The 24,884-nt window shown below is 41.3% G+C and overlaps 1 protein-coding gene across 1 annotated transcript in view; it reads left to right on the top strand.

The window, feature by feature from the left end:
* The first annotated feature begins 6,235 nt into the window (after nucleotides 1-6,235).
* TXLNB (taxilin beta) overlaps nucleotides 6,236-24,884 on the top strand; it is a 50,202-nt gene continuing 31,553 nt past the window's right edge. The window contains exons 1-3 of the mRNA XM_009688939.2: nucleotides 6,236-14,252; nucleotides 20,429-20,893; nucleotides 22,806-22,897. Coding sequence (XP_009687234.2) covers nucleotides 20,443-20,893; nucleotides 22,806-22,897 — 543 coding nt within the window. The 5' untranslated portion in view covers nucleotides 6,236-14,252; nucleotides 20,429-20,442. The remainder of the gene's footprint in view (nucleotides 14,253-20,428; nucleotides 20,894-22,805; nucleotides 22,898-24,884) is intronic.

Raw genomic sequence — 24,884 nt, 5'->3', positions numbered from 1 at the left:
GCCCCGCGGCGGGGTGCGTCCGGCTGCTGGGGCGGGGGGCCGCCGCGCCTGTCGAAGGGTCTCGTGAGGGTTTGGGGGAGCAAACCTCACGAAAACGTTTCTATTGGTGTCCTTTCTTTTTTTTTTTTAATGTTATATAAACTGGGATTATCCCCTGCTTATCTTGTCTTGCTAGGGGGATTGGAAAATTCCAACATCTGCATTTGCAGGAGTTCCTTTTATTTGCTTCTTTTTTCTTTCTTTTCTATTTTTTTTCCAGGAGATGTTTTCCACACGCCAGATCTCTTGGGGAAGTTGGATGCTGACATGCTGTGGATCATTGGTCTTTGGCCGAAGGCGATGTATGGCATGTGCCTGTGCAGTCAGGTCATGATGCATAATACTTCTTCAGGGCATGGTTAACTTCTGTAGCAACATCTTATTGCAGGAACCATCCTGTTCCTGCTGGCCTCCAGCCTCCACTTTCTCCTGGCTGTGCAGCTCAGTGGGAGTTAACGGGTAAGATGGTACCAAAAGGACCAATACCCCTTTGCATTAGAATCCTCTGCAAAACTGGGGAGTAGGTGGGGGCACGGAGGGGAGAGAAATGATGTTAAAAAAGAAGCTCTTGTCCATGACCTTACAGCTGTCCTCTCTGAAGCCTTCATTTCCTCCAATATATTCACTGCAGGACCACCACAGGCAGGAACAAGAAATGCCTGTGTTATGGATCTGGGCTAACACACGCTGACCTTAACCTGATCTATTTCTTTATCATCACTCATAGGGACAGAAGTGTGAACAAGGACTAGGTAACATTGACAAGAGCTGTTTAAATGATAAGACAAAGTATTTATTTAAATATTCAGGCAGATATATTTGTCAGATAACACTGCCTGTGCAATAAAACTAAGATTAGGAATCAAAGGAATTTGGAACCCAAGGCAGTAGCGTTTTCTCCAGGTTTCATGTATTCTAAGTGCATCATTTTGTCAGTACAGAGGAGGTGTTTTACATAGTTTCTGAAAATGTATTTACACATTTCAATAGGGTGCCATTATTGTGCTCTCACACAAGATAAAGCTGAGTCTCAGTAGCTGTAACAATAGCAAAATACATCAAATGACTGAACAGATGAGGCACTGTATGGTCTCTGTTATTCTCTTTACCTCATTTTAGAAAGACATTTGCAACACCAGGTTTTTAGTAGAGATGGATCAGGTATTTCAGTCCCAGTCCATCTGCTGTGCCCTTCCCCCCCTTAAAAAATTAAAAATGGACAATTTGATCACAAGCCTAAAAGAGATATAAAAAGACAGATATTTACCATATGAAAAATAAGCAAAAGGCTTTCCAGATAATCAGGCTTTGTAAAATGCTAATCACTTTCCCACCTTTTCCTTTCACCAAGACATTTCGTTAACTCTGTCTATTTGCGCATTCACTTGGCGATATATTCCCTATTTTATCACTAACAAAGTAAAATAAAAGTAACTTCCAGAATTGTCAGGCTCCTAGAACTGCGGCTCAAGTTAGCAGTGTGAGTATAGAGCATTTTTTCAAGTCAGAGTCTAAGTATTTAGCAGACACTTGTCACAATAAGATTCTGAAGGTGCACCTACCTGTGTGCAGTTTTGACAAAGAGCCCAACAACTCCACTATGAAATTTATATTGCAGCCTGCTTAGCTAATATTAGAGCATTGCACAAGAGAGTGTGAAGTTTATGGAAGTCTATAAAACGTCTTATCCGCTGCTATTCAAACAGAGGTAATACAGAGAACTTCAGATTTCTCTGTTTGTCCGGATGAGTGTTTAAGGGCTTGTTGCTCAAAATCGTCTCTATTTTTTTTTCCAGCTACATTAGCTGGTCTAATAACTGATGCTATCTCTGTCTACAAAGCTTGTACAGTTATATGTCCTCCATCAACTTTGTACAAAGTTTAAAGTAAACACTTGAAGCCGAGAATGGATTCCTGGAATTTTCCAAAGGTAGAAAATTACACCAAGCCTCTGAACACAGCTGCTATGATACAGAAGTTAAATAGTTGTATTTTGTATTAATTATAGGCAGTATGTTAGGTTGCTGCTTATAGGCAGGCTGCGTTAAGGCTAGCATGTGATCTGATGAGAGGAAGAGCAAGGTATGAACAGAGGTTTGGTGATGGATATGAAGCATTTCTAAGTAGTAGCAGACTTGCAGAAAAAGAAGAACAGTTGTGGTCATCACAGGGAGAGTTTTAGGGGATAGGTGAGAAAAATGGTCAGACCTAACCCACAAAATAAAAACAAATGGCCTCTTGTGGAGTGATGAGGACTACTTTTTGATTTTGCTTTTAATTTCTGAATGGGCATAACACTGTAGGCCAGAGAAATGCAGAATTCAAGAAAACATGACATGTTAACCTTCTTCACAGACCGTTATTTACAACACAGCGCTGAATTTGCTCTGGCTGAAGTCAGTGGCAAAACTGCCATTGGAGGGAGCTGATTAAGCCTGCAATCAGGTGTCCCATCTGCTCTGCTCTGGAGGATCTACGTCCTTGCTCCTGCAAACTTACTAGGGAGTGTTCCCGTTCTCAGTCAGTCACCCTGCTAAAAGCTGGTTTGGCCAAAACATGGACTTGAAGCCTTTACTCAATCCTCCTTGTAAAAAACACCTTTTCTCTTTTTAAATCCGCTTTATCCCACTGTTCCTGTCTCATCTGGCAAGATTATTTTTCAGTGGCCAAGAAGCCTCGCAGGCCTCATATTTTCTCTTGTCCTCCCTTCAGTTTAATCAGGATGAAAATAAGGTGTTTCAAGCGTTTTAAGACGGTAGTGTGTTTGCCTTTGGGCTGTGTGGTCAGTCTGAGCACTGGGTGATTGCGGACTTGTCCTCGCATTGTAGGGGAGAGCAACAGCTGATCTATCACAAGTCGCCTTTGCCCTATAAGGACAAGAGCAACCTCTGATGGGCATCTCTCCCCGTCCCCTCGTCCGCAGATACAGACCTGCTACAGAAGAGCCTGGTGCGCTGTGCTGCAAGCCAGCAAACCACACCACATGCTTTCTTTCTCTTTTTCTCACGCTTTCGCCTTCTGAGAAGAGATTCTCTGTCCGGACCTTTTAATCAAACACTTTACATTGAAGACAGCAGTGCACAGATAGTCATGCCGATTTTTTTAAGGAGCTCTTTAAATTGTGAAACTTGCTTGAAGGTGTTAGGATTCAATTCACAGTTTATATATTGAAACAGAGCTGGAGTAATTTAACATGACATAAAAACATGTATACGTATGGCTACAGAAAAGCTGCAGTACTTCGAGTTTGTCCACTAGGTGTAGCTGAAACTCTGCATTTCTTACTGGTTTGAGAAAAATATTTAGAAGAGCAGCCTTTTAATTTGGTTCATAATATATATTTTAACCAAATGAAAGGTAGTCAGAATGAATAGTGACAGATGCTTACGGACTGGAGCCTTTTCATGATTCTTTATATTTCAAGAATTCTACAATACCATCACAAAAATTAGATTAATATGCACAGAAGGACTCTTTACACGGTTTCCCAACCTCTAGCCCAGGATTCTTCTTGACATGGTTCATTTTACCTGTAAATATCACAAGCAATGAAGTCCTCTGAGTAGAAAGCCATTATAAGATTTGGGGGGTTAGTTTTTGATTTTTTTGTTCTGTTTTGTTTTATTTTGCCTCCCCTTTCTGCCCAGCAGAGTTGCCAGGAGCTCTGGCAAAAGAGGAGATTGGCTCTGCAGAAACCGGTCGAGTGAAGCATTTCTGAATTCCAAAGCTGAATTTTCCATTCTTAATCCAGCCTAAGGAAGTAAGGGAGAATGTTTTACCTCCTTGCTTCTCTTTTAAGTCTCTGTAGTTCTTGCTATACATAACAGCTTTGCCCTAAATGTTGTCCTCATCCCTTGCTGACGATAAGGGATGACAAAATGAGAAAAGACTTAGCATAGAAGGAGACCCATTCTAAGATTTTTTGGTTTCTTTTTTAGTTAGCTTTCAAAAGACAGTGATCTTGATTTATGAACTGTGAAGACTAACAAGAATTAAGATTATTTTTTTCCACTGTGATTTGCCTAGATAACGTTCATCACCAAAATCTAGATTGATGATACTCTAGGTGAAGTTCTGACCCAGATAACTGCTTGGCCAGTGGTGTCTAAGCCAGAAAATCAAGGCTTGACTGATGGATTATATAGGAGAGCTGTATACTTGGAGACCCCTTCAAAGTGCAGGCAGTCCTCAATGCTGAAACTGCATTGCATATTCTAGGGCTAACCCAGTTATTCCAGCGTTCCCTTAAGCCACCCTACCAGTGTCAATGGGCAGTGTCAATGCATTACTCATTTTAACGGGACTGTTCATTGCTTGGCTAGGGTACAGAGGTCTTGTAAATCCTTCTTGAAACTCTGGAATGGTATAGCTGGAGTCCCTAACTGAAAAAGTTAAAATGTTGCATGAGCATAGCACAACAGATGGAGATACCAGCCATCCTCTAACTCCCAACACCTCGGATTATGACGATAATTCAAGATGGGTCAGGATTCACAGTCGCTGTGATGACCTGGTGCCAATTCAAAGTCCTTAGTAACTTCACTCACAAGTAATATCATGTATTTGAGTATATTCTCAATGTGATGCTTGGGTCAGGAGTGGATTGCAATACTTTCCCGTCCATATTTTCATTTGGTCAGTGGCTTATGCAAGCCTCTTTCATTGTGAGGAAATTGCATGTTACTTTTTAAGGAAACTTAAATATATGCAGGCTCAGTTTTCTACATTCGTGCATGTTACATCGCAGGGGTATGGATGTTTTCCTGTTTGTGTTTATTCTGCTTAAATTGTGAAGAAATAAAAGTATATAATATTTCATCTTCAAACCAATTCAGGCTGCCAGTAAAGCATCCACTGTTAGCAAGGGGGGTTTCATACTTTCCTTTAGAAACGCAAGTTGCCAGCTTATACAAAGGCCGTTTGGATTCGTGATTCCTCAGCATTTGTTACCTGAAGTGGATGATCATGCTAAAATGCTGCATTTCTCTCTTCTTCCACTTTTTGATCAAGGTTACCTGGAAGATCTGTGACCTGTGGGTCTCCTCAACACCTGACGTCCTAGGAAGGAACAGAATGGCAGAATAGGACTTTGACATTGATAAAGCATTAAAAGGACCCAGCTAGTCAAACATTAGCTGGTAGCATAAAAGGAAAGAGAACACAGGCCAGATGAAAAGGAGTTCTGTGTTCTCTTTGTTTGCTGTTGGTTGACACACAGAAAGTTTCTGGGGGACTTGTTGCTCCAAAGGCCCTCCAATGACTTTTTCCTTTTTACACTTAGTTTGTTTGGCAAATAAGTGAGGAAGAAGGATAGGACTAAGGACAGGTCTTTTTCCATGCTCTGGTTGGTGAAACAGTCCACAGCCTTACAAATAGTGACTATCCTGCCTACTCTACTAGCTGATCTCCCAGTGACAAAGGCTCACAACAAGCACTTTTCCCTCCTCTCTATACAGCCTGTGTAGGCAGAGAGAGAACTTTCAAGTTCCACGTGAGTTCCCTCATACAAGGAAAATTCTTCACATAGTACTGCTGATCAGTGGCAGGTGGTTTCATACTGCTTATATTGCATAAAAGTTGTCCTAAGGTTGGTGTGAAGCTCACCAGGGTAGAAGGACACTTTCTAGAGGTCTCTTTCCAACAGAAAAACTGAGTAAATATATTTCCTACCCTAAGGATATTCTCAAATGTAGTGCTTAGGGTGCCTGGCAGGTTGGTAGGAAAGCTGCTGAGATTCGCTCTCTCACCCACTGCAGCCACTGTTGTCTTTCTCAGTGCTCCGAAGAGACTGAGACATGTTAAAGGGAATAAAGCTCGTAGAAGAGATGCTGATAGAATGAGCATAAATCTAAATGTATTTATTAGCCCAGTTCCACCCCGACCTTTTTTCAAAATTTACATAGCTTTATGGTTTAAGAATTTTAAGGGGCTCTCTTAATTGAAAAATAGAGGCTAATACTAAAGAGGGTGAGTGGTTTGTTATTTTGTGTTGCTGTGACACACGGTGGTCCAACCAGAGAGCAGGAACGTCCAGTACAAGCATGCAACAGAAAGGTAGCCCTGGCCCCGGACAACTTACACATATAAGATAGGGAAGGGGGGTAGGATGCCAAATGGTAAGAAAAAAGAAAAGAAAACATACTGAGAAAAGGTAACATTTATTAATTATTAAAATGACAATATCACAGTCCCAGCTTCTTATTTACATGGTCCTGTGTGAGCCATCATAGTCACAATCTCGTAATTGTCTCAGAGGTCCCACAGACATCACATACATTTCCAAGTTTGATTTTCTGTTGTCATGTTCTGAGGACTGTTCTTTTGAACAGGGAAGAGTGCTTTATACTAGCTAACACTTATGCCCTCTGGTCCTATCATTTGCCTAACTTAGACCTCCTACTTTATGCAAAACTACACAATTTTTAGAACATCTTCATTCAAGTTGACTAGCTGAATCCTCTGAATTTCACATCGGATGTAAATCTCTTTGCAGTAAGGGCTTTACCCAACATTTCTGTGAGGTGGAACTCCCCTTCTCTGCTTCTAATTCCAGTCCCCGTGTATAAAGCAAGTGTGCCACAATTAAAGTAGAAAAGAGTCTGAACACACCTTATTCCCATCTGCATGATATTGGGCAAATCATTATTTATTGTTGATTAACATATAACACTTTATGCCTCAGTTTACCCTTTCAAGTAATGAATACAGTATGCTTTTTTAGCTCATTGCTGCCTAATGTTGAACTTACTTAATAGATAATATTAGATCCTTGCATGCAAGTTACTACACAACTGGAAATCACTGTTACAGAAGCTTGTTGCTACATCTTTAATTCTAAAAGTTTGAATAAATATTTTAACCACAGAAAACCATATTTTGTAGTAAAATACCTTTTCGGTCCACAAAACATAACTAACAACCAAAGAAAAAGTTTAATAAGGAAAATGGTAATTAGTGGTATGTCTTCCAATGTCATAGGAACACAATATTACAAATGGTGCTGATGTTTTCAGAGTATCAGAGTGAAGCAGAATTGTTTTGACCAGTTCCAAGAAGGGTACTAAATAGTTGATTTTTCCCTGCTTCAGCAATTCCCCCTACTCAACGGGTTTGGTCCCCCTACTCAACTCAACTGAGCTGCATGAGCAACTCAATGTTCATTCAGTCCACATAATTACTCTGAGGTTATTGAGCAACACTGCAGTCCAACCCATACTCTCTTTTAGAGCACTGCATTTACAGGGAAAAAACTTGTTAAATTCATAGCAATAGTAGAGTTTCGGAGGTACATCTGAAGATATCCAAGACCACATATTACATATAAATCTGTCTGCATACTCCCGTTGAAGTCCGTGATCTAAATTAGGGACCAGATCTGCTTCTCACAATAAATATGCTTGCATAAGCTTTTTATGTACACAAAATGAATATTTATTATATTCAAAGGAAAGTACTGACATTGGTGCCACGTCTGTCGTATTTATCCTTCAGCTCAATAAAGTATGTAAATTACTCTGATTTTCTTTCCTTTATTCATCCTTTCACCTGTTGGGTTTTATTTTCTTCTGTCTTTACTCATTTGGTCCCCCAAATGTGGCATGTTTAAGAAGGTGATTCTAGCAAGAGAGCTGGAAAACCCTTAGCCACCCATACACTTAAAGCTGTTTCACAATTTTAATCTGTTAATCTGTTAATGCCAATATACTTTTCATCCTTTCACATTCCTCATGTAGTGGTCCTCTTTCCATGCACATCTAAAAAAGGTCATTGGTGTTTACACCATCAGCAAGTTTAGACATATCACAGTGCCTAGTCCTCGATTCACTGTTAGTTCCTCCTGAACTAACAGATCATCAGCCATTCTGTCCTTCAGTCATAATGAATAAGGCTTTCATTATGACTTAGTTCACCATCACTGTGTCTATTTTTCCCTTTCTTTCTACACATCTTTGTCTTTCAGCACAAATGTCCTTATCATTTACAAGCTCTGTGTAAATATTATCTCAATCTATGTCATTCCCATTGTATCAGTCTCTATTCTTCTCTGTTGTAGTCTTAGATAGGTTAGTCATAACCTTCGTGTTGCTCAGCACCCCCTGCCCCCAGCTTACTTATGATTGTCACCAGAATTTGGACCTTGTCCTTTCTAGAGAAGGATGTTTGGTTCCAATTATGAGATGTTTTACAACCCATGTACAGCCCTCACAACTGAGAGCCACAGCTAGCCTTCAATTCCTAATTTGCTTTATTCTCTATTCTGCTCACTAGCAGGTGTTGCTTGTGAGATCAATGGGAGTTCCACATATGGAGCAGCTGCAGGACTGAGCCTGTAATAGGTGTTTTCCATTTCTAATTTTTGCAAGCCAGTTCTAGCAACAATCTAAAAAATGTTGCATATTGATAACGAAGCTAATGCGAGGGAATATTGTTAGCAAATGGAAGGAACTAGAAAAGGATGGGAGAGAGAAAAATAGCTTTACATAAGGCAAGTTAGTTTACATTATCCTATTGGAATAGCTAATATTCTTTTCTACAACTCCCCTTTGACCAATGTACCCTTGACATTTAAGTTACTTCCACATTATGTCTGATATGTAATTTACAACATGATTACATCTGAGTGGGACCCAGAGATTTCCCCTGGCAGGATCACAGAATATCCAGGCTTGACTGGGCCCAACTCTCTTCCCACAGGCTATTGATAGAAGGTCATTTTTGGCTGGAGGGCCATCGTTTTTAAATAAAATTGGACTAAAAGAGACAGGGAAAAATTATCCTAGGATTCAGTAGTTTCTTGAAATTTCGTACTGGATTTTACACTAGCTCATAACCGTGTAAATCAGCAGTACATCACTGCAGCACCAGGTTAACTGAAAACAGATAATACTGCTCTTTTTCTTCCCAATAAATTACCTGTTTATATTGGAGAAGGGTTGTTTCCAGACTGCAGAGATGCATTCAGGTGTGACTGCATGCCTCGCCCAGGGGATTCACACACCTTATGTGTGATTTTTCAAATGAAGCTATTCACCAGTTTGCCAAATTCTTCAAATAGCATATAGCATAACGTATTTATGGAGAGTCTATCTCTTGGGCAAGCTGAAGTGGCGGAAATTGCCTGTAGAAAATTGAAACCCTGGTAATTGATTTTGCTTGCTTTTAAGGTTTCAGAAGGCTTGAGCCTTTCCAAGAATAAATCAAAAACTGTTCGGTAGCAAACCGTGGGGAATTCCTCCAAATTCTTAGAGTGGTTTCCTTGCTAAGATTCAGAAACTATATTCTTACTGATGTAGATTTAGAATTAAATTATTTGCTTAAATTAGTTAAGTCTGTTACCTATTGGGATTTTCTGTGTCAGGTAATTTGACTGTGCTATTAACTGCCATTTGTAGCCAGGATCTATGAATTGAAGAGAAAACCTGGCAAACCTTAGGTGCATGAGAAACCCTTGAGGTCATAAAATCTTATTAGAAAGCAAATCATAACCTCCCAACCAGGCTGAGATTGATTTGGAATGAGGAAATCTGTAGAAAAGTGATGCGGTATGTAACATCTGGTTTATGTATGCAAATAAATGCAAATATGTTATTTTTTCCCTTTCTTTTGGACACAGGACTAAGCAAGAGAGAAATGATTCCTGAGTAGCTCACCATGAAAAATATTTGATTGGTCCAGAAGTTTACAGCATTTCTATAGAAGTAAATTAAACCCAGCGGAGATCAGTCTTGACAAGCTTATCTGTGGGACCTTGCAGGGCTCTCCCAACACTCATTCAGGTATAGCTGCACACAGCAGGGAAACACTGCCAGACTCAGCAGGCTTCTAACTTCTAGACCACAGCTTACATATCACTGTGCTCTTGCATCTTAAGACCTTTATGAAGGCTATTTCTGAAAAAAAAATTATTCTTATACGTTATACTTTTACTGTATATCTAATATACGTAAGTTTATTATAGTATAAGTATATTATGGTGTATTTTGTAAGTGTATGATAGTATATTGAACAGAATGGACCAATTTTATTTACAGAATAATTAATGGAAGTAGAGGTATTAGAGAAATGATTCTGCCCAGCTACAGTATAATTCAAAAATCTTATATCTTTCCAAAAATAAATCAAAAGCTGTTCAGTAGCAACACCCTGAGGAACTCCTCCAGATTCTTAAAGGCATTTCCTTGCTAGAATCCAAAAATTATACTCTCATTGATCCAAATTTGGACTGAAGTGCCAAGCTATGGCAGGCCACTGCAGTCGACATCCAGGTATATGATGTAATCAGGAATGGTTGCCTCCAGATTTTGTTGTTCTGCAGACAGGCATGGTCTCCTGGAGTAGGGCTTCTACAGTTGCCTTCAAAGGGGTGCAGACTGCTGTCTTCTGGACAATGCACAAGGCAGGAGACCCTCCACAGCCTCTTCACCTCCTGTAAAGAGACTGGAAAGCAGGCCATAGTAGTCTGCATGGCTTCCAAGGGATATTAGGGTTTCTGCAGAAATTAAGCTTTCGCTTAGGAGGAGAAAGGCTTGCAATTGCTCATGGTGAAAAAACAGGTCAAAGGCTTTTTAAGTGACTTTAACCTGTGCAGTATTGCCTGCAGACAGAATTTGCATTTTTGTAAGCCCTTGAGCATCTGAGAGGGAGACTGTAAACTTTAACTTGTAGGTCTTTCACCTAAACCTTCCTATGACACACAAAAAGAATACACAAAACCCCCACAAATAATAGTTTTGGGGCCAATGACATTAGCCATGGAGTGGGTGTCAGGGAGCATCAGCAGCAGGTGGGAGCCGAATGTTGCAGTTGAGGGAGATGGCTTGGGGGATGAAAGGAAAAGATGCATCAAAAAAAGACAGGAAGATAAACCAAAAGCTTGAATAGCAATGACTTAATGAAGAACTTGTCCTTCATTTGGTAAGGCTGAATGCATTGAATATCATATAGAGCAAATGATAAATATAGGTTGAAAATTACTCTTTAAATTATTTTTTTCCCCAGGAAGCCTATTTCTTCAGTAGGTTTAGGTTGCTTTTATCCATATTTAATCCAGAGACAGGCTAGAATACAAGGAATTCCTATGTAACATTCCCAGTGACTACACAAAGAAGAGAGTATATGGTTATAGATCTGTAATTCAGCTCATAGAACCCAATTGGAAAAGACATTCCACCTTGTAACAGGAAACTCTGAAATAGTGGGCCTAGCTTTAGTGTGGGAAAGTTACTTTTCTTCTCTTTCCTGAGGGTTAGAGAGAGCTTTTCTTTCTCTTCCCCTAAATAGGCACATGAAGTGCCCAAAGCATTTCAAAAACAGAAACCTCAACAACAATGCAAGTTTCACAGTCAGCATTTCCAGTGTGCGTACTCCTCAGGTTTAGTCTCAGCTCATCAGGTGCATCCCAACATGCAGCTTCAGAATGGCCAGTGTTTTCAGTATATAAATTGACTGCATGACAGTTTCCACACACACTTTATAAATTTCTCAGTCTGAGTTTCCTATTCCATTCTTTAGGTGATTATTTCAATTCACAGGCTTTTCTTGGCCAAAATCCAGCAGATCCCACTTAATTTTCTGTAGCTACACATATATGTTGTCTACGTAATCAGGAATATTGATTTTATCTGGCCCTTTGTCTTTCCTGAATGTATCAAAAACTGTTTTCTTTACTTGCATTTTTAAGAACAATTTAGAGCGTGTATCTCTGAATTTCTTGTGGCTAATTTTTCTAGCAATGATGACCTCAACTAATTTCCTGTTTTCCGTACCCTCTGATGTCTCAAACAAATAACTAAGGTATTACCACCCAGTGTATCATTGCGTATCATTTGAGCTGTGGTAACGGTGTGTGTGCGTGCTATTAGTCTGTTGCAAAGATGAGCTAACACATATAAGCTTCAGCCACAGTGAAGGAGGGTCAAGCGGAATATGTCTTGCCTCATAGTTGCCAAGGAGTGAGAATATCCTTCAGTTATTTACTGCAGCTCAGCTGTTGCTTAGCCCCTTGGTAGATCAGTTGTGTATTTTGATCCTAGAAACCCTGGAGCTGATTTTATTTCAAAAGAAAAATCAACAAGAGGCAAGAACAGAAGAATTCTCCAGTCCAGACAGAAGAAGCACAAGGAGCCCGAACAAATACTCTTACGTGCTGTTGTATTTCACTCACTCTGCCATATCACAAACAACCTCAGAGTTTTATCTTCTCTCAAAACATGTCCAGCCACTTTCCAACCCCCTCCAAAAAATTCTCAGCAGAAGTTTCCAACCTTGCAAGCTCCCTTCATTATTCTTAAATCTGTGACTTCTTTAGGAGCGCTACTTAGCCACCACGAGTGTCTAAAGAAGATTTGAAGAAATGATGGTTCCTTAAGCCTCCATGCCCACACATCCCCAGATAATGCAAGCTGCCTTTTCCAAGTAGACAAATTACTACAAATTACAAGTTGTTAATGTGAAACCACCCTGTTTTTATGCGTGTGTTCTTTCCTCCACTCATACACTATCTCCACAAATATTTCAGGACCTTTAGCTCTCTCCAGGGAAAGTCTGGAATGCTGGTAACATATGGAGCATTTCTTGAGCCAGTATTCCTCAATACTGAGCTATCCAGTACTGTTTTCTCTTCTATCCCTCATAAATCAGCTGCAAAGCTTTTCTGGATCCTCTAGTGCCATATGCAACACTGGTGAGCTTGAGGGCATACTCCAAGTCATAGCAGCTACACATGTGCTTTTCCTCCTGTTCCTGTTCTGAGCCTTACTATTTTTTATTGTAGCCAAACTCCCATTTCTTCACTGGCCACCATTTCCAATACCTGCCTATTGCTTCTTACTTGTTTGCGTATTTGCACATTAAACTGGCCTGCATCTCTCTCTAGGGAATGCACAGCAGAGGGTCCTTACGCCATCTGACATCTCAAGATGCTGAGTAGTAGTGGGGAAGAGAAGTGGAAGATGCTGGTCTCTGAGAAACAGCATGCTCTGGTCTCTGCTGGTCTCTGAGAAACAGCTCTCTAGTGAGCGCTCTGCTGTTTATACAGACAACTTCTGGATAACATAACCTGGCACAGTAATATGCAGGAAGTAGGTCAGACAGGTTACCTTGGCAGCAATGAAAGGATTTGTTTGAAGGCTACCGGATGCAGAGGGACAGCTATGCCAGCCATCTCTTTAGCACTGTTGTTCAATGGCAGAAGCTGATAGATTCAACAGAGGGACACCATAGTGGCCGGAAGCTGGGACACTTTCCCCATGAGGAGAGAATGAGGGAAATGGGCTGTTCAGCCAGGAGAAGAAATGGTTTTGGGGCACCTAATAATAGCTCCCCAGTACCTATGAGGAGATTATCAAGAAGACAGAGCCAGGCTCTCCATAATGGTGCAGGGTGGGAGGACAAAAGGCAGCAAGCATAAGGCAAAGCAACAGAGGTTCAGACTAGGTATAACGAGAAACTTTTTCACCCTGAGGACAGTCAGGCAAGAAAACAGATTGCCCAGAGAGGTTGTGCAGGCTCTGTCCTTGGAGGCTTCCAAGACTAAGGCCAAAGCACTAAGCAACCCGGTCTGAGCTCATACCTGACTCTGCTTTGAGCATGATGTTGGACTTAGAGGCCTCCTGTGGTCTCCTCCAGCCTAAATTATCCTGTGAGTCTATGATCAGGGATCAGTCCGGTTCATAATAAACCCAGCCCAAATCCAGGCTGCAAGGGGCAGACACAGCTGAGAGCTCACATCCTGGAAAGCCATCCCAGTCTTTTTAGTGCAGACAGAAGAATTAAGAGTTTGACCAGTCCATGGTCTATATAGACAGATTTCATACAGCACAGTGTGTCAAGTGCTTGAAGGATTAAGACATAACTTTCAAGGACAGCAGCTGCATAGGGATCCTTCCTTTATTTTCTCTTTCTAAGGGCCTGAATCTCTAATCTCTCATCCTATCTCTGTCAGAGAAGGGAATAGCCAACATAGCTGGGTCACACTGCCAACTAGCAGGCAGCCTCTCTGCTCGCCTATCAGAGCCCGTCCCCTGCAAAGCTTGCATTCAGCTTCTGGAGTGTTTTTCTCCTGCTGTGTCATTCCGTCCTTCCCCCCTCACTTGATCTTCCCGTCCCTCTTCTCTCAGTGGCAGGATTATAGTACAAGTGTCCTGTTGCTGTTATGCCCTTGTCTGAGCTTTCTGCCTGACTTTTTCCGCCACTCAGCTCTTCTACTTGCTCTGGTAAGTCTGATGAACAACTTCCTTGCTGTCACTGCTTGTTGGTGTGGCACAATGGCCTTAATCTAAGTGCTTCCCTTTGGGATTGTCAGCCCACGTTTTCTAGGAATAGCCTTAAAAGCCTAAGTACCGTGCGGCATGTGTGAAGAAAATAGCCATGTATCTAAGGCCATTGGTGAAAGTGAGAAATGCTTCTCTAAGGAGCAATTAAAAACATTTAAGTTGACTTTGGTAGAGCTTGCCTTTATGTGAGAATAGGGGCCATGGCTGTTTTTCTACAGCAATAAACGGTCGAGACTCAGATGCCACATGAGACATGAGGCAAGTGACATCAGAAAGTCTCTGAATCTAGGTTCTTTCCATGCCTATATGAAAACGTGCAATGAAGCCTCCAAATCTTTCTTTGTTTTATTTTGTTTTGTTTTTTTCGGTACTAGAAAGTTACATGTGTATTCTAAAGCTATTCAAGTGTGGCAGGTAATTAACAAAGCTGATTTTATCGCTGCTTTCTGAAGTAGTACATAGGACAATGTCTAGGCTATAACAAGGCACGTGCATTTTTCTGAAGGGTAAGTGGAGTTACGGTAGTATAGGCCATTCCTGAATTTAATATTTGCTGATTTGAGGTTTTGCTGTAGTTCAGTTTGGTGTAATGTCAAGGTAATGCTTTACGTTTTATCAGCATATGCTATCTATCTGGTGTAATTATGTGGAAGACTTTGTTTTAGAGAACTTGTGCGTGTGTGTGTGTGCGTGTGTGCGTGTGTGCGTGTGTGTGTGTGTGTGTGTGTGTGTGTGTGTGTGTGTGTGTGACTTTTAAGCATAAAGTGCTAAATACCATGACCCATTTTAGAAGTGCTCAAAATAGCTTCTGGCTGCAGAGCAGGTGCCATGTGTCTTTCTGCTGGATACATGGGGAGGCAGGAACTAAATATAGACAAGTTTGTAAACCCTCTAGAAGTTCAAGCTGCAAGAAGGGAAGGATAAAGAAATTCCCATGAGAAGGAAGGGGAAGCTTTCTTTTTTAAAAAGATAAACACAACTCTGTGACAATATACAAACCTGGGCTAAGAAGGGAATGTTTATTTTGTGCTCTGTCCATGCCAGAGTGTCCGCTCTTGCAGGGCGAGAGGCTGGCTGACACAGTACGCTGCATGGGTGACTTTTTCCAGCAGCACAGGAATGGCTCTCACAGCTCTGCTAAATCAGGCTCTGGCTCTTACTGACTAACCTTTTGCTTTAGAAGTACTGACTGACTTCAAAATACAGTGAATGCGAAATGTGCCATAAACGTGAAATGTTAAGGAATATGGTCAGAGCCAAACAAACGCCACCTGTTACCAGACCATACTTAGCAGCACACTTTTGCTCTTGCCTCTAACTGCAGCTCTGGCTATACCGTGTGCATAGCCCATTTTGGGGTCTTCTGGCCCCATGGGCAGATCCACTCACTGCTGTTGCCCTCAAGCATCAGTCTGACTGTGAGATGGCAGCATGGCCAGGCATACTCCTGCAGAGAGGCATCACCCTCAGAGGGATGTCTGCCACTTCCCCTCAGAGACTGCAGCTTGCCTGTGTCCCAAGGTGCTCCACTGCTCTGCTGGTTTAAGCCAAGTATTTTGACTGTGAGAGGAGGTGAATGGAGAGGACACTCTCCTGCAGCCAGCACTGGCCCACAGTGGGGAGACAGTAGCACCCTCTTGCTGTCAGAAGTGTTTCCCACCTCTGGCATGTGGAAGAGAGGAGGAACATTTCTGCAGCCAGGCCCTGGGTCTTGTCCAGGCCATGGCAGCCACAGCTGAAGCGCAGTTAATAGCAACTCTCACACCACCTTTCTGCTGTGACTTGCAGTTCTGTTGCTGCTGCACGTTAGAGTCCAGCAGACTAGCCTGGTTTGCTCTGACTTTGTTGGTGGCAGGAGCAGGCTTAGAGTTTCAAAGGTATGCTGGGAATCAAGGTGGAACACACACCTGGGATCTGGGCTTGAAATTCAGCTGTATCTCAAGCAGAGAGGGCTAAAACTCAAAATGCCATGACTGATATAGGAACAATACATTACCGTAGTATTAACTCTATTTTCCAAAGAAAATGAAAACTTATTAACTAGCTGGAGTGAATATTGTAGGTAGCAACTACAATTGTCTGGGATCACACTTCTATCCAAAAAACAGGACCAAGAAACAGGGTTGTGGAACAGGTCCAGGATTTGTGAGCACAGTAGGAAAAGAGTAGACGAGATCCAAGACTCAAGCTCAGTCAGCTAACTGGTCATTCCCTCGCCTCACTGCATAAAACAGACAAGGCCCTGTTGGACATTTGGAAGCCTGGAGACAACAGTAATGGTAGCAGGAGTCAGAGAAGTCAAGAGGCGGATCATCGAAATTGAGTTTGGTCTTCCTCCTCTCATTCTGTTGGAAGTCAGCTAGGCTCAGCTTGCCTAGTTTTTAGACATTACTGTGTCTAAGACAGCATTCAATGTAAGCACTTTGGGGCATGCCGAGTTTGGCACCATAAGCCTTTTATGGCGTAATAAGAAAGAATGCCTGATATACCTCAAGGTAACAGGCTGGAGCAAGAGGAGGGCCAGGGCCAATTGCAGCAAAATTTTCCAGGATCAAAGGCTGAAAGTGGGATGTTTTCAGCAGACAGTAGCTACTCTGTTTTCCTAACTGTAAATCCTGTTATACTATGAAAGCTGTTACACAAAATAAGATGCAGAAGCCTTAACAGACATTATGTGTATACTGAAAGTAGTAATCAGATCTCTGATTGAAATTCGGACTAAAGGAGAACAGAGTAAAATATTAAAATATTTACTTATCTGTATAATACTCCAGCATGATCCAAGCTGTGAGCACCCTTGAGTTTAAGGTTCCTCACTCTGGATATTTTCTGTGGCTCACTTCTACTTACCACTCCAGATCACTGGCCTAAACATCAGCAGATGTAAATTGCCATGGTTTCAGAGACTGATTATAAACAGTCCATTTCCAGTCAGGGATGATCTAGATTATATTAGAAAATATTTCCTCATCGGGCAGCTTTTAGACACTTTGTGTCCTTGATTCAAAACATCCAGTTCCTCTTTAATTCACCAGCATGTTTCATTTATTACTGAGAAACTCGGTTGATATATGAACCAATAGCCATCGCTGATTTAGAGCCTACTGTAATTTGTTTCTAGCTGCGGACTTAGTGGTTCACTTAGCAGGAAAATTTTAGTTAGCCTGTGCTGATACATGAGTGATGCCATTAGGCCTTGGGAAGGAAGTCAAGGGACAGTGTCTGGGTGCAGTGAGGGCCAGATGCTCTGCAAGGGACAAGGAGCTGGAAGCCAAGTGTGATAACATGTCCAGCAGAACCAGGAGACTCACTGACAAGGAGGCAGGATGCGGAGCAACAAGTCAGGGTCAAACGGGGTCCGTAAACAGTGATCAGGGTCAGGCACAGCCTGACAATCACCCGGCACATCTGCAGCGATGAGGCAGGTCCAAGGGCAAGCTGGGAAGCCAAGCCGGCGGGTCCAGCTCAGGGCCAGAGTTGAGGAGGTCCAAGACTGTGGGCAGACGTCACCACTGCCCAGCTATGATGGACGGGGCCAACAGTGAAGCTGAAAAGCAGCTCCAAGGGAAAGGAGGGGCAGGCCCTCACTTCTAACTTTCTTCACAACAAGCTCTTAGGAGTGAAGGCTCTGGCCTTGGACTCTATCAGCTAAACTCCTTCACTTAGCCAGCTGAACTCCTAGGAGCAGGATGCATTTCAGGCTCTGGCAGCAAGAACCATGTCGACTTGTGCCTTATGACAAATATGATGGGGAGATAGGGAGAAGAGAAATTCATATATGTAAACAGAGTGTTTAGTGATCCAGTTTGCCTTCTATGATGAGTATATTACAGAAATAACTATTTCTTATTAGGGATATGCTTTATGAAACTTTTGTTCTGAAATGGACATTGGAAACTTTTGTTCTGAAATGGACATTGAATTTGTCTAGACAAGAACCAGTGATCCCAGCTTTTCTAGTTGATTGATTGTCAATTGCCAGTTAGCTCAAATTAATTATACAATTGTAAATACTAGACTGAATAGGTTAGAGATAAATACATATTTTGTGGGGCTTCTAGCTTAGCATTTGCAATAATGACACTGAATTTGAATTAATTGGCAATCAATTAAGTCTAGTTAAACCAAGATCACAAACTGTAGTTTAACATTCGCGCTAATTGAATTATTTACGTAAATTGCACGTTAGGTCTAATTTTTCAAAAGAAATTAAACTCAGTATGACACCAAATCATACTGATTGATAGAATTTTAAGTTCACTTTGCAGTAGTATAATGACTATGCCAAAAGCAGGAAGTAAAGAATTAAATCTGTCCATCTGACAGCGTCCATGAGATGAGCTCCAACTATCTGCACAAGCCATTAATGTTGGTGAGTTTTACCTATGGAAGGACCGCAAGAGCATGGTTTTGTAGCTAACATCTTATAGGCAACAAACACATCCTGAGCCTCACTCAAAGCTTTCAGTTGTAGGCCCACAATTAATAGCTGGTAGAGATGATAAAACACAGATGTCCGACTATCTCATCAGTAGGCACAACTAAATAGCTAGACAATGAAATCTTGAGAAATGCTGCCTTAGAAATGGCTGTCACTGCAATTCCAAACATCGCTTTGACTGCTAAGAGTTTAATAATATACACTGAGTCACGTATTGCAATAAATTGCATCTCTCTCCTCATACACTGCCTTTGGTCAAGTTAGTTTATGATTTTGAAAAGTGCAGCAATTTCAATACCATGGAAAATAAACATTACAGTCTACTGAATGGGGAACAAAATGTTACTCTCTTAGCTCCTTGTTTTCAAAGCAAGTTGTCTTTTCAAAAGTAAGAAAGCAACCTCTTACATACTGGAACAGGAGCAACAAAGCAATCGTCTTCCTCTCTTTATTCCTCACCAGACACCTGACTGGCACTATTGTAAGTCATATACTTCAAGGGATAAACAAAAATCAGACTGAAATGGAGAAAGAAAGGGCTCACGGCTATAAATACTATCAAATCTGTAGTCAAGCAGCAGTGTGGACTAGCTCCAGTAACAAGACACAGTCGCATACCCTGCTCCTCTGCAGTACGGCTCAGGAGCAATGCAGCAGTAAAGGCAGCTCAGCCTGTACGCTGAGCTGCTCCTTCTCTAAATTGAGTTTTCAAACTGCTCACGGTCAAAGATGTTAGTCTGCTGCCCCACGCCTTGCAGGACGAGCAAAAGCCTGGGAAGCTCTCATCTGCTTGCTCCTCACCACCTCCTGGGGGAGTTAGAGCAGCTTCAGAATAACTCAGGCACATCTGAAGGTCTGGATCTGCCTGGCTGAGCGTAGCTTTTCAAAAGGACAGGAAAATGCAAACTTCCCACTGCAAACTGGGAACAATTTATGTGAAATTCACACTGGAAAACACCATCAAATACCCATCATGTTACAACTGGTTGTTTTTACAAGGCTGTGATTTATTCTGTATGTTGTATTTTGTCAAACAAGCTGTCAGCAGGCTTTAAGTACAAGAGAAGAGTGATTTACAGTTGTTTATCTTGTTGCAAACTGTTCTTTGCTGTTGTTGTGACAGTATCAAGCCAGGCCATTCACAGATCAAGCACCACGCTGAGCTTTTCACAAGCACAGCACGATTTTTAATTCACTGTTTTTGATTTTGAATACTCCTTGTTGGTGATTATTGATTCAAAATGTGCCAACAGATGAGAAATAGAAAATGAAAATGATGCAAATCTAAAGCAAAGCTGCCCATGTCAATAGCCAGCATCCCAGGTAAACAAACTGAGAAAGTAAACATGTGACAAATAGTGTGTTCAGGGAGAGAAATGGTATAAATATCTGCTGTCATTTTGTGTATGACTGGCAACAAGAATAAGAGCTTTGTTTTTTAAATAGTGGTTTTGTGCAGGCTTTTCCTCTTGGAAAGTATGAAGTTTACTTTTCTCCCAGAAAACTGATCACCTTGGCTGTTTGTTTAAGTGTGACATATTCATCAAGCCAGAGCCAAGGGCTAAGCTGCCATCCTGAAATTCCCCATAAAAGCACTTGTGCTAGACAAGATTTACAAAAAATCAGATGACCAATTTCATGTGTTTAAACTAACCCTGCATTTATTTGCTGTTAGGTACTACACCAAACATGGACAACAACCAGTTGCGTGATCACTGCTCCAAGCAGCAGCTGCTTGGTCCTACAGACAGCATGTCCACCTCGCCTGAGCAGAACGGCCTCGAGGAGCCAAACAGCGAGAAAACTGGGCCCAGCTCCCAGCCACTCACTCCATCTCTCGAGGGCCAGCCGAGCGCCCAGCCTGAACCGACAGTTTGTGACATCTCAGAGGAGCTGAGCCGGCAGCTGGAGGACATTATAAAAACCTATGGGTCTGCTGCTAGTCTGATGGAGCAGGAAAGCACTGCTAAAAGCACCGACAAGTCTAAAAAGGGAGAATCAGCTGGTAACGAGGATGCAGAATACGAAGACGCAAACGAGGAGAGTGAGAAAGAAAAGGCAGCTGGGGATGCTTCAAAAGCAAAAGAGCCCAGTGCCAGCAAGGAGCAAAAGCTGGAGAAGAAAATCCTGAAAGGACTAGGCAAGTACTTTCGTAGCAGCACTGCAGCCCTTCTGTGAGTCATTGCTTAGAACAGAAATAAAAGCATCCTGGTCCTTGCTGTTTCTCACATTAAACCTCTGTCGTGGATAATAGGAACTTCCTAGATCCAATGAAAAGCATGGTGATTGTTACAACTTTTCTCTAATTTTTTTTTTTTTTTAGCACTTACCTAAACAATACGTGTAGGCTATATCAAACATTAGTCTTTTTAAAAAGATGAAAGCTTAGGATTGTATTATATCACGATTCTTATGTTATACTGGGCCACACAAAATAGGTAGCCCAAGCTGTGAGTCTAACAAGGAAGTTACTTCTTACACTAAAGAAAATCTGGTATTTTATTTATGGGTAAGTATATTTTTTTCTACCCCTGCCTCCTCAAGTATGACTTCTCACTGGTCATAACTAAGCTAACGGTGCTACTATGTGGAATGGCCAAGAGAGAAGCTACAGAACAAATTTTCTGTCATGCCCAGGTTATTTTTCATCCAGGAAACCTCTGGACTCATCACAGCCCATATGCTTGTTCTTTCTGAGCGCAGAAACTGGTCCCCTTCGCTGCAGCAGGACTCCATTAATTGAGCTAGAAAGAAGCCTTTACAAGTTTTTGTAAAGTTTGTCCTTTCTGCTGGGCAGCCACTAGAGAGCAATATCGTTACATCTCAGCCTAGCTACATGTAATTTATTTACCTTCTTACCTTTAACTCCTACCAGTCTTCAAGCATCTTATTTGCATAATAAGATGCAAACTCAAATCGAATAGCAGACTACAGAAAAGCCATCACAGGGCATTCTTACAGACAAGGGACTAAACATGGAACATAGCAGTTTTGTTCCAGGTTCCTTGAATGTCCAGGAGAAAGAAAATTCCTCAGTTTCTGTTGGCTAAGCTTTGGTGCAGTTATTGGTACCTCTCCAAGACGAGTGAAAACACTACCAAAGCACAGTTCTCCAGCTGTAGTCGCAACAAGTTTGCATTGATAGGCTTTATTTTAGCTGTCTTGAATTTTTTATACTGGTGGTATAGGGAGAACTTAGTTTGAGATAGACAGTGCCTTTTCTCCAGAGGCAGTACCCCTGGAATGCACTAGAAAGAAGAAAGCAAATTGGCCCTCACAGCCCTTCAGGAAAGAGGAGCATTTGGAAAAGCATGGTCAAGCCCATTTCATCTCAGCTATCCTTATCTCCAGGGATGCCAGGGACCTTTTGAAGTCCAAGAATAAGCAGTATTCAAACTCCAGTTTGTACTCAGGACTGAAATTAATACCAAAAATATCAACCTAGAAGCAGTAGTGGCTAGAGAGTGATTTAGCTGTGTATGTCAAGATAGCTATCGGACTGCTAATGTATTCTCTCTGATACCTAGAATCTCTTCACCAAGTCAGGGAACTGATTTACACCACTATCACATATCCCAGACCTGGTTAGCAATACCTACTGCTCTCTGATTGTTTTCATCCTCACCATCGCCTCTATACCTAACTTATTCTTCTTTACATCTTACATGGGTTGAGCAGCACAGGAGCTGAGTGCAGCAGCTTTAGTTTGCACCTGCAAAGAGATCAGGCTTCTGGGTCTTCTGGGTCCAGGCCCTTCCTGTCATACACCACTCAAATGTACCACATGCATGACCCAGGCATGATACAAAAGTGTTAAATGAAAAGCAAATAATGCGGGGCAAAGCCAATGCTTTTCAGTGTCATTAGATGTCTATGTGCCATTAGCACCTTTAAGAATCCACCCTCATAGCTAGAAGAGCGTACATAGCTATATTCTGGAATAGAAGCAAATTCAAGCACATTTTTTCTTGTGGGGAGAAAAACATCAAAAATCCATAGCAACATGAGCTACAAGCTGCCTCTACCATTAAATATCTGCTTCTTTTTTTAAGGAAAGGAAGCCACCCTACTGATGCAAAGCTTGAACAAGCTGAATACACCAGAGGAGAAGCTGGACCTGTTATTTAAGAAGTATGCCGAGTTGGTTAGTATAGCATCTGTTCTTTTCTGGGCAAACTGTCTATACAGGAAGGCGTAAAAAAGATATGCCATGCAGCATGGTCAGTCTTCATTTAGTAGTAGAGTCTGTCCTGTAAAGTGTATCCACAAATAATTCTGAGGGTTAAATAATGAATTATATATGAGAAGGACAAAAAAGTAAAAGTAAGGAAGACAGGCTTGACTTTGGATTAAACCTGCAAAGGGAACTTGGAAAGCTGATGAGGCAGAATATCTGTAGTTCAAGGTAAACCTATGTAAATACTTCTGGGATAATGGAGCATAACTGAGGGCATGGATTCATCAATCAATCGAGAGACTACAGTTATAATAAAAAAACCTCTTTATTAAATCTGTTTATTCACCATTATTCTTAATATATTATTTTTCATAAGTTTATATATGTTTTTAATACTCTGAGTATAATTTCCTTTTTCAGGGATTTCTAAATCTCTCTCCCTTCTTCAAGGAGAGAGTATTTCTCCTGTTATACAAACTGCTTTCATTAACAGATTATCCATGATTATTTTACACCAAATTCTCATCTCATGTATCCCCAGTGCATTCACTGGTGTTCATATAATCCCAGTTCTTGAAATAATAGGTATTGGAATAGGCCAACAACCTTTTAAACAGTGGTTATTTTAAGTAAGATATCCCGTTAGATAAGTTAAATAAGGTACACACAGAAAGCCTTTTCACTATTAGCATCTTTTCAAAAGAGCGTGATTCTCTTTTTTCTTGCATCATACGTCATTCTCAACAGCCAAACCAAGCAGGTAATGCAAACTCTTCAACAGTGGTTCACACTGTACACATATACATTATTGCATAAAACTAAGCAGTGGAGAATCAGATCCTGTTATTGCAATCTAGGATCTCACACTTACAGTGAGCTCCTGGCAAAGGTGAACCCCCCTGATCATCCAAACCACCTTCATCCTGGCCCACACGCTGACTCTCGTCTGGAGTAAATCCACTGGCTCAGCAGGCGTTGGGACCTTGAAGGAAGGTGTTTTCAGACATTTTCTCTGCAGACAATGCGGGTGCAACAAACTTGAGTCTTATAGCACAGCATTCAAGCCAACACTCAGGCATGGTTAGCGTGTATGGACAGCTAATAAAGACAGGATAGATGCAGCCTTTCCATAGCATTTTCTAAAGCACAACTCTCAAGAATGCCAGAGAACCCAAACTCTGTACTTGTGTCATTCATCCTTCCCGACTCTGAGAGCTGCAGCCATGCCCCTGTTTAAAGAGACCACTACTCTTCAGAAAAACCATATTGGAAGAAGAATGTTGTAAAGGTAAGAATTACAGTAATATCATCAAAGCCTTTAATACGGTTGGAGAAGACAGCAGGTCAAGTTTGTGCCTTAAACTGTTCTCAAATAGAGAGGAAAACAATAGAAATTAATAGCATGTAATTTGTAAATGGGGCTGCCTTGGGCTTTCACAGTTCCTTCACTGTTTGCTTCCTTAAGCAGGTTAAGAAAAATGGAGTTGTGAAGAGGTTCTGCACAAGCCAATTCAGAGAGGAAATGAGTGGAATCTCTGCTTTCAGAAAGTAGTTTGATGCTCCATAGCTGCTAAGGATGGCTGCACTCTTTTCCTTCTGCAAGAAGTGTTAAATGTCTCTGTATTTGTGTCTGTTGATTTAAAACACATATCAGTAATTTAACCAGAATAAAAATAATATGATGTTTAGTATAAAATGTTGGGCAGTAGAAAATCAGAAAATAGACAACTGAGACTAGTCATGAGAGAAACGCAAACATAGTGAAATGAGCAGTCAAAGCCCCTACAACCATAAAGTTGTGCCTATAGCCACGCCAGCTACCTGACTCTCCCTTCTCTGTTCTTTCCACACTTTTTAAGATGGAATATTTTCAGATCAAGGACTTTCTTCTAAGCAGTTAAAGGGCTATATGGCCATAATTTGTACAAATCTTACATATGAAAAGACTGCAGTA

Source organism: Struthio camelus, chromosome 3 (genome assembly GCF_040807025.1).
Source record: "Struthio camelus isolate bStrCam1 chromosome 3, bStrCam1.hap1, whole genome shotgun sequence".
NCBI lineage: Eukaryota > Metazoa > Chordata > Aves > Struthioniformes > Struthionidae > Struthio > Struthio camelus.
Note: the sequence above shows the minus strand (reverse complement) of the source record. Positions and strands in the feature narration are given on the sequence as shown.